Genomic DNA, 9,375 nt, shown 5'->3' on the forward strand with positions numbered 1-9,375 from the left:
GGCAAGGTCGCGATGCGGAAGGCCCAACGCGAGGGTGAGGAGGCCGGCTTTGGCAGCGCGCGGTCGAACAAGAGTGTCAGTCGTGGCTCTGTGTTTAGCATGAAAGGAGCAGAGGGGACGGACGCAGGACGCTGAGGTTTGTGGTGAGCTCCTCGCCGCGGTCGACACGGTCCTGGACGCGCTTGGGGAGGACGCCTTTGCCCTGGGCGGCGTAGACATGGACGGGGACCTTGATGTCGCCGTTGAGGAGCTTGTCGAGGTCGGCCTGGTGGGCCCCCCCCCCCCCCCCCCCCCCCCCCCCCCCCGACGACCTCGCCCGGACACTGACGCGCGCCGCCACGAACGACGACGACGACGACGCCCGTGCAGCCGACAAGAACAAGCTGTAGCAGAATTCAGGGTGCGTGTGTGTGTGCAACGGACGCAGTGCTTTTTTTTTCTCTCGATTTGGCCTGGCTCGTCTTTCGCTCTCGCTCGGACGTGCATCTCTCGAGGCGAGGCACCGAGGGAGGGATACAGAGAGACAGACAGTTCGTACTGCAGAGAGAGACGGTGTGCAAGAGAGGAAAAGAGAGAGGATGGCTGACAAGAGGCTCAGTGCGGCGGGTCCGGGTGCCGAACGACGGGCACGATGAGCGCCTGCGGCGCCGCCACCTTGTTGTGGTCGCTGCGAGCGCGCACGAGGATAGTCAGGACGACGTGCTCGGCCGACACGGAGGCGAGAGAGGAACGAGGGAGGCAGGACGCACTTTGCCCACGCACGAGCCTGCTCGAACAGGTGCGACGCGGCGAGGACGAGCTTGTTCGACTCTTCGTCGTGGAGCGCTAAGAGGGACGGCGCGAGGACGTGCAGCCACCCGATGAGGTGCGAGAGGAGCGTCTGGAACCCGGTGAAGCTGCGCGGCGAGGGGAGCGAGGTCAGGAGGCGGTCGCGCAGGGAGGGAGGGAGGGTGGAGGGAGACGACGCACTCGGACATGACCTGGAACCTGTACCGGATCGAGGAGCGGTCAGTGTGTAGTCATGCGTGCGACAGAAAGAGAGGATGGCAGGACGCACTGCTTGCTGCCGAGGCGGTGACGGGGGAAGAGCGCCTTGACGATCGTCTCGACGTCCGTCTTGGCCTGCGTCGCGTCCTCGCCGTACTTGTCGATGACGGGCTGCAGCCGCTCCGAGGCTTGCGCACACAGCTTGTGGTGCAGCTTGAGGCCGAGGCGGAGCTCCCTGTGGGCGAAAGGGTGTCAGGGATCGAGCGAGAGGAGAAAGAGAGAGGGAGGGAGGAGACGCACATCTCGTCGGCGTGCGTCTTGGCCAGCTCGAGCATCTTGTCGAGGACGGCCTTGCTGAACACGTCGTACTGCGGGACAAGGCTCGACGTCAGTAGGCGCAAGGGGCAGGGAAAGAGAGAGCGAACGAGAGAAGGCGGCTCACCTCGCCGATCGCGTCCTCGAGGTGCCGGTGGTGGTCCTCCTTCTTGTGCTCGGTGAGGCCCTCGCCCTTGTGTGCGCTCGCACGGTCCTGCTCGGCCTTGTACTGGCCCGACACGGCGTGAATCTGCACGCCGTCGACCTTCTTGATGCGCACGGCGCCGCCCTGTGGGTGTTCGGCGTGTCAGCTCTGGCTCGAGCACGTCGACCGCACCCGCGCGAGAGGAAGGGGGAGGACGAGAGTCGGGCGCACCTTGAACGTCGGCTGCTTCGAGACAAAGTCCCACGCCGACAGCGTCAACTCGTTGGCGGCGCGCGAGCGCATCTTCTTGCCGCCCTCGTTGTCCTGGTCGGCCGAGCCGTAGTGGAACGGCACAAAGACGTCGCCTCGAGCGATCTCGCCGACCTTGGCCGGGCCCTCGAGCGAGCCTCGCGCCGACTCGACGAGGATCATGTCGCCCGACTCGATGCCGAGCTCGGCGGCGTCGGCGTCCGAGATCTGGACAAACACGTCGGGTGCGGCGTCCTCGAGCTCCTTGGACCGGCCCGTCTTGGTGCGCGTGTGGAAGTGGTGCACGACACGGCCGGTGCTGGTCGAGGGAAAGGCGAGGGGCCGATTTGAGAAGGTCGATCGAGCGGACGACGATGGTAGGAGGGGAGCGGCAAGGGGCCGGGGGCAAGGTGTGTCAGGGCTCGGACGGTGCCGGGGAAGAGTGAGGGAAGAGGAAGGAGGACGCACATGAGGCGGAACGGGTAGTCGTCCGAGACGAACTCCTCCTGCGGGTGGTAGTGGCACGCCTTGAGGATCGCGCGCCCGTTCGGGTTCAGGGCCTTGAACTCTTGCGGCGAGATGACCGTGCCCGTGAACAGGTCGTGGCCGTAGCTCTCGACCGTGTCAAGCGTCGTCGGGAACTGGAAGTCGGTGTAGAGCCGCTCGCAGCCGTCAGGGTGCTCGTCGTTGCAGGGCCATTGGACGCCGCTGCCGCCGGTGAGCTCTGCGAACGGAAGAATGAGAGCAAGTTAGGGTTCCTCGCGAGCCGTGTGGGGCAAGGCGAGGGCTCACTCTCGTAGCTCATCCCGGAATAATCGACGGGACGACCCTGCGCGGCGACAAGGTCTGGTCAGGCCCGCTCGACGTCCAGCAGAGAGTGAGATGCGTGCGCACCTTGCTCGTGTACTTCCAGTGGTTGAACGCCGCCTCGGCGTCGTCGGTCCACGGGATGAGCGGGTTGCCGTCCTTGTCCTTGAAGTCCATGCGGCGCGAAAACTCGGAGAAGATCTTCATGTCGGTCCACGCCTCGCCGGGAGGCTTGACGGCCTGGTGCGACAGGTGGACGGTGCGGTCGGCGTTGGTGCCGCAGCCCGTCTTCTCGGCCCACTGGGCCGCCGGCAGCACGACGTCGGCGAGCGCCGTCGTCTCGGTCGGGAAAATGTCCTGCGCGACGACGAACAGGTCCTTGCTGGCGAGGTTGCGGCGAATACGGGCGAGCTCAGGCATCGAGACGGCGGGGCTGCGAAAGGGAAGCGCGATCGTGACGTGGTCAGGTCGGCGGTCCGAGAACGAGGCGTGCACGGGCCTCGTGCGAGGGTTCGAGGACGACGAGGTAGCTCACTTGGTGCCCGAGATCCAGAGCATCTTGATCGACCCGTTCTCGATGAACTTGAGCAGGCTCATGATGTGCGTCGGCTGGCCGTAGTGCGGGAGCGTCTTGACGTCGCTGCGGCGAGGCAAAGGGGCCAGGCCTCAGTGACGAGAAAGGCCGAGGAACAAGGAGGAGAGGACGGACATGTTCCACCGGTCGGCGAGCTCCTGCATGTGCGCCGGGTTGGACGGGTTCTGCGCGAAGGAGGGCCCGAGTGTCAGTGCGAGTTTGGCGGCGACGGGTCGAGCGGACGAGGACGCACCCTGAACCCGGGAAACTCGCCGTTGCAGCCGCACTCCCGGTTGTTCTGCGGGGAGGAGAGACGCCGTGTCAGTGCTGCCGGCAGGCGAGAGAGGCCGCATCTCGTCTGCTCCCGCCAGCTTCTTCTCGACGCCGTCGACGTCACCGAGCCGGAAGGGGTGGTGGGCGCACCTGAGCCGTTGGCTGACCGTTGAACTGGAACACGGTCGCACCCTCCTTGCCGATCGCGCCCTTGACCAAGTGGATGTTGTTGACCGCGCACGCCGACGCCGTCGCCTGGTTCGACTGGCTGCGGGCGCGACGCACTTGAGTGAGTAACCGCTCGTGATCGCGCACGGAGAGAAAAAGCGGACGCACTAGACGCCCTGCAGGCACGTCGACACGTGCCGCTTGCTGCGCCCGATCTTCTCGGCGGCCTGCTGGATGAGCTCGGCGTCGACGCCCGTGATCTCGGACACGCGCTCGACAGGGTAGTCCTTGACCGTCTCGCGCAGAGCGTCGATGCCGATCGTGTGCTTGGCTGCGGGACGGCGAGACTGGCGTGAGCGGGAGGTACGGAGGGTTTGAGAAGGCTGTCGACGAGCCGGACCAGGCCCGAGGAGCGAGAGGCGGACGCACAGATGAAGTCGCTGTCGTGGAACTCGTCGCTGTCGAGCAGGATCTTGAGGATGCCGTTGAGGAGGCACAGGTTGGTCCCGACACGAGCGGGCAGGTGGATCCCGCCGTTCTCGACGGCGGCGTGGCCGACCGACGTACGGCGCGGGTCGGCGACGATGAGGAAAGGCTGAGGAAGGAGATGAGTCAATACGCAGTGCGGGGGAGAGGCGGCTGTGCGCAGGAAAGAGAGAGAGAGAGAGGGAGACGCACAGGATTCGGGCCGGCGAGACGGTCGAGGATGCGGGACCACAGGACGGTCTGCGTCGCCGCCATGTTGTGCCCGACCATGAAGAGCGTGTCGCAGTGGTCCTGCGGTGCATCGTGTCAGCTCCATAACAGGACTCGCTGCGCACGATGCACTTCCACAGGGAGAGAGAAAGAGGGACGCACAAAGTCGACGTAGCTGCCCGGCTGGCCGTCGCAGCCAAACGACTCGCGCATTGCGGCTGCCGCTGTCGCCGTACACAGGCGCGTGTTGCCGTCCATGTGCAGGGTGCCGAAGCCGGCCTTGCCGAGGAGCGCCAACGAGTGATATTCCTCGAGCATGAGCTGGCCTGCGGACGGGGACTCGCCGGGTGAGTTGCGCGCTCTAGGCTCGACGAAGCACGAGATGAGCAACATGGGGAACGCACCAGAAGTGTAGAAGGCGATCGAGTGGGGCGTGAACTCCTTGACGAGGCCTTTGGCCTTCTCGACCATGAGGCTGAGCGCCTCGTCCCACGTCGCCGGCTCAAGCTGGCCCGTCTCGACGTTGCGGATTTGCTGTGTGCGCCGAATACGAGTAAGTCGAGTGCGGCGAGGAAGACAGGGAGGCGAGAGAGGTGTGCACGCACCGGCGTCTTGAGGCGGTCCTCGGCCTTCATCGACACCCAGCCGTACATGCTGCGACGAGGCGAGGTCAGCGAGGGGCTCTGGGAGAAGAAACAGAGCGCGGACGGACCCTTTCGGTCCAAGCCTGCCCTTGTTGATGCGGTCGACGGCTCGGCCCTTCATGCCGACGAGCTCGCCGTCCTTGACCGCGACGTCGACGGCGCAGCCGTTCGAGCACCTGTGGGGGAGGCTCTTCAGTACCTCTTTGCCGTGACGGACGAGAGAGAGGGGACGCACAAGACGCAGAACGACTGCACCCAGTTCTTGACCTGGTCCTCGGGCCTGTTTCGTCACTCAACCGGGTCAGCAGGGCGCGGTGCTGGTGAGAGCAGGAGGAGCAGGAGGGAGCGCACTCTGTGAGGACCGTGTCGACGCGCACGTCCCATGGCTTGTCGTCGCCGTGGAAGGGCTGGCGGTCGCCCCAGATCTGGTCGACCTCGGCGGACTTGCGCGACTCGGTCACGACGCCGCTCTTCGAGTAGTGGGCCAAGTTGTAGACCTTGCGGCGGGGCATGGTGTGTTCAGGCGAGCCGCTGTGGTGGAGCAAGAGCGAGGCGCCATGGTGCCCGGTGTGACGAGGCGAGCTCGACGACGTCGGTCGCGGGCCGAGGTGGGGAAGATTCACTCTTCCTCCTCCTCGCCTTCTCTCGCTCTCACTCGACCTGGCTCTGGGCCACTCGCACTCGCTCGAGCTCCCGCACGACGCGCCATGGCCGACAGCGCACCGCTCCGCATCGCCAACCTCGCCGTCGTCCTCCTCCTCGGCGGCCGCTCCTCCAGGATGGGCTCGGCCAAGCACCTCCTCGAGCACCCGGCGACCCGGCGGCCCCTCTACCAGCACCACCTCGACCTCTTGGTCGAGCTCGAGAAGCAGGGCGTCTTCCCGGCGGGCGTCGTCGTCAGCGCTCGCGCCGACCAGCGCGACCAACTCGAGCTGCCCGAGGTGCGTCTCTGGCTCTCGTGAGGCCGTCTCCTATCCCTCGTCCGAAGAGCTGACACGATCACACACCGGCAGGGAGTCGAGCTCGTCGTTGACGACCCCGACAAGAACGGCGCTATCGGGCCCGCGAGTGGCATCCTCGAGGCCGCCAACGCCAAGCCCGACGCGACCTGGCTCGTCCTCGCCGTCGACCTGCCCTTTGTCACACGCTCCTCGATCCTCCGCCTCGTCGCGTCGCACGCACGCGACTCGCCCGTCTCGCTCTACCTCCACCCGTCCGACGGCAACCCCGAGCCCCTCTTCTCGGTGTGGACCCCGCGCGCGCTCGAGCAGTTGCGCGCAAACTGCCGCGAGGGCAAGAGCGGGCCCTGTCGAGCGGCCAAGGACGTGTGGGGGGGCAAGGTTGTCGAGGGACGCGGCGGCGTCTCGGTCGTCGAGGACGACTGCGTGCGCGACGCCGACACGCCCGAGGAGTGGGAGCAGGCGGTCGCAGAGCTGGCTAAGCGACAACAGGTGCGCTCAGCTCTCTCTCTCCTTCTTTGAGCCACCCAAAACTGACCCTCAGTAGCCCGTCTAGCTTCGACCCGGCGCGACTTCCTCCCAACCTTCCGCTCCCGCACCTCCTCCCTTCGCTCCTGCACCCACCCACTCTATCTCGTTCCACACCGCCCTCGCCCTCATCGACGACCTCCCTCTCCCTCAAGTCGTCGGCGCGTCGTCAATCCCCGATCCCGCCTTCTCGACGTCGAACGACGAGCGCGCATCGCGACTTCCTCTCGTCGAGGCGGCCGGCGGCATCTCGAGCGCCACCGTGCGGGCCACCCTCCCCTGCCCGCTACACGACAACTCGGCCATGGACGGTTACGCCGTCCCGTCCTCTCTCCTCGCCACCGCCTCTCCCGACCGTCCCGTCCTCCTGCCCATCCTCGGCCGCATCGTCGCCGGCGACCCACCTCCTCCACCCGAGCTCGTCGCCGCTCTCGGCACTCACGGGTGCTGGGAGGTCATGACGGGCGCCGTCCTCCCATCCGCCGCGTTCGACGCGGTCGTCAAGGTCGAGGACGCGCACGAGGTGGGCGAGGCGGACCGAGCGGGTCGGCGCGTCGTGCGCTTCGTCACGCGTGCGACGCCGCAGCAGCATCGTCGGGCGAAAGGCGAGCAGGTCCAGCCGGGCGACGTCGTCCTCGGCGAGGGCGAGCGCGTGTCGCCCGAGAAGGTGCTCCTCCTCGCCGCGTGCGGCATCGCGCAGGTTGCGGTGCGCTCGGCGCCCCTCTCGCCGCCGCGACGTCCACGAGGGCGGGTCGGCATCGTCGCGACGGGCAAGGAGATCGTGCCCTTGGCGTCGCTCGGTCCCGGTCGCGAGCCCGCACCCGGTCACGTCGTCGACTGCATCACGCCGTTCCTCTCGGCGCTCCTCCACTCGCACGGCTTCGAGCCCGTCGTTCTCTCATCGAGCGGCGACTCTCGATCCGCGTTCGCCTCGACCGTCGCCGCCGCACTCGTCGCCGATCCGCCCTTCTCCCTCCTCGTCACCGTCGCCGGCGTCTCTCGCGGCTCGACCGACCACATCCCGTCCTCCCTCGCCTCCCTCGGCATCTCGCCCGTCTTCCACGGCGTCAAGATCCGCCCAGGAGCGCCCGTCAAGCTCGGCTTCCACCCGCCGACCCCGACTCGAGCGAGCTGCGCGCTCCCGGTCCTCAGCCTCCCCGGCAACCCGATGGCGAGCGCGGCGTGCATGCGCAGCTTTGGCGGCGCGCTCCTCGAGCGCTTGAGCGGCGCGGGCACGGCCTGGCGCTCGATGGATGCGGCGCAGGCGCGGCGCTGGGCGCAGGTGCTGCCGGCGACGCGGAGCGGGTCGTCGAGCTTCTGGACGGTGCCGCTCGACGCGCAGTCGGGCTTGCCGTCTCTCGAGTCGGCGATGGCGAGAAGGTGGACATGGCCGGGCGCGCTCGGCAGCCTCGCTGGCGCCGGAGCGTGGGTGCGAGTCGACGTGGACGAGCAGGGAGCGAGCGTGGCCTGGCGTAGCTTTTGAAATTCTCTCGTCGCCTTGCCCGGTTCTGCATCGCTGTCGAGCCTGTACACCTCTCCTATCATCGCAGAGCGTCTCGCGCAACGACCTCGCTGCCTCGCACCACTACATGCCCCTCGCGCTCGAAAAAGACGGGCACCCGCGCTTGCCGCGCTTCTCGCCGCTCGCGCTTCGACGTGCGCCCCGACCCAGGTGCTCGTGCGACAGGAGGCTCGGTAGAGGTGTCGGGCTCGAGTCGAGGAGTGTCGGCGAGGTGAGGTGGGGCAGGGAGGCGGCGCTCGGAGCGGCACGAGAGGCATCGGTGGGCGACGAGGTGGGCGTGTGGACGGGAGGCTGTTGGCGCGGCACCGTGTCAGCGAGTGGTACGAGGGAGCAGGCAAGGCAGTGCTGCACACGCACGCTTGATCCGCACGCTGGCCGACACGCCGGGCACGAGGACGGCGCTGCAGCCCTCGCAAACGGTGCGCTTGATGGCGGGGTCCCTGTATCGCTCGCGAGACTCGTCAGCTTGCATGAAGGGGGCAGGATAAGGGAGAGAATCCCACGCACATGCGCACGGTCGCCTTCTTGGCGACCTCACTCATCTGGCGGGCCAGGTGCCGAGCGACGAGACCAAGCGTGTCGCTGCCCGCTCTGGGCGGATGGCGAGGGCCTGCTAATACTGGTGCTGGTGAAGACGCTTGTGCTGCTGTACGTGTCGCCGCTGAGGGCCGAGGCGAGCGGACGGCGCGTGGTCGATGGGACTGGGGCGGTGCAGCGAGCTTGCGGGAGGGGGAGTGCACGGGTGCGTGGACGGCTGGGGGCGCTGTGTCGAGTCTGCGGCGCTTGTTCGAGTGCTGCTGGTGGCAGGCGTCGGCGAGGGCGGACGAGGCTTGGTACAGGAAGCTGAGGCGCTGGAGCGAGTCGCGGGAGGGGACAGGCGTGGCGACGGTAGGCTCAGCCGCAGGATTGCGCCCTTTCTTGGCCATGGGCTCGGCTGGCGCGGCGTCGAGTGGCAGGCGGAGCAGGTCTGGTGCGGGACGAGGAGTGCGCGCCGGCCGGTGCATTCCCAGTTCTGATCCACCTCTCGCTCCCTCTGATTGGCTCGCTTCTAGCGAGCGTGCGCTGGTCTCGGTCGAACCTCGCCTTGCCCGGCCTCGCTCGCTCGCAACGCGCCCACATGCGCCCCACCATGAGCTCCCCTGCACCGCTGCACAGCTCCGCAACCAGCACCAGGTCCCAAAGGAGCACCAGCACCCGTCCGAACACCGCCCTTGCCTCACCCAGCCGCCTCCCCCTCACCACCTCCTCGCCCTCGCCTGCGCGCGCTTTGACAGCGCGCACAACCTCCTGAAGGGCACCCTTGCCTTGCGGCACGTAGTTCACCACCACACCGTGCCGTCTGACCGGCGTTGCGACCGAGAGGCCGGCGACCGTAGCGGAGCGTGTGGTGGGGCAGCCAGGTTGAGGTGGGCGCACGCACTCGGCTCACGGCCCTCCTGCGTGGCGCAGGTTGCAGTGGAGGTTCACGTGACATGACTCAATTAAGCTTCGCTGAGAGGGGAGTCGGC

The 9,375-nt window shown here is 67.5% G+C and overlaps 3 protein-coding genes across 3 annotated transcripts; 1 reads left to right on the forward strand and 2 right to left on the reverse strand.

Moving 5' to 3' along the window:
* Positions 1–507: 507 nt before the first annotated feature.
* Positions 508–5,340, reverse strand: RHOBADRAFT_30761 (uncharacterized protein). Its single transcript, XM_018412920.1, has 23 exons — positions 5,210–5,340; positions 5,094–5,138; positions 4,927–5,034; positions 4,820–4,868; positions 4,619–4,748; positions 4,377–4,540; positions 4,197–4,295; positions 3,948–4,113; positions 3,687–3,849; positions 3,501–3,618; positions 3,331–3,375; positions 3,213–3,262; positions 3,039–3,143; positions 2,591–2,936; positions 2,489–2,525; positions 2,165–2,420; positions 1,679–2,015; positions 1,430–1,591; positions 1,288–1,355; positions 1,058–1,222; positions 970–987; positions 750–896; positions 508–667 (listed from the first exon to the last, which is right to left on the reverse strand). The coding sequence occupies exons 3-23, from the start codon at positions 4,977–4,979 to the stop codon at positions 595–597; spliced, it is 2,751 nt and encodes a 916-aa protein (XP_018267887.1). The 5' UTR covers positions 4,980–5,034; positions 5,094–5,138; positions 5,210–5,340; the 3' UTR covers positions 508–594.
* Positions 5,341–5,565: 225 nt separating this feature from the next.
* On the forward strand, positions 5,566–7,881 carry RHOBADRAFT_56445 (uncharacterized protein; the record flags this gene model as incomplete). The annotated part of the gene is made up of 3 exons (XM_018418349.1): positions 5,566–5,799; positions 5,872–6,309; positions 6,374–7,881. 3 exons carry the CDS (start codon positions 5,566–5,568, stop codon positions 7,826–7,828), a joined length of 2,127 nt encoding a protein of 708 aa, XP_018267888.1. The 3' UTR covers positions 7,829–7,881.
* RHOBADRAFT_56446 (uncharacterized protein) lies at positions 7,867–8,793 on the reverse strand (the record flags this gene model as incomplete). The annotated part of the gene is made up of 3 exons (XM_018418350.1): positions 7,867–8,158; positions 8,238–8,307; positions 8,375–8,793. 3 exons carry the CDS (start codon positions 8,791–8,793, stop codon positions 7,931–7,933), a joined length of 717 nt encoding a protein of 238 aa, XP_018267889.1. The 3' UTR covers positions 7,867–7,930.
* Between the last annotated feature and the right edge of the window lie 582 nt (positions 8,794–9,375).

The sequence above is a fragment of the Rhodotorula graminis genome (genome assembly GCF_001329695.1).
Source record: "Rhodotorula graminis WP1 unplaced genomic scaffold RHOBAscaffold_19, whole genome shotgun sequence".
Taxonomy (NCBI): Eukaryota; Fungi; Basidiomycota; class Microbotryomycetes; order Sporidiobolales; family Sporidiobolaceae; genus Rhodotorula; species Rhodotorula graminis.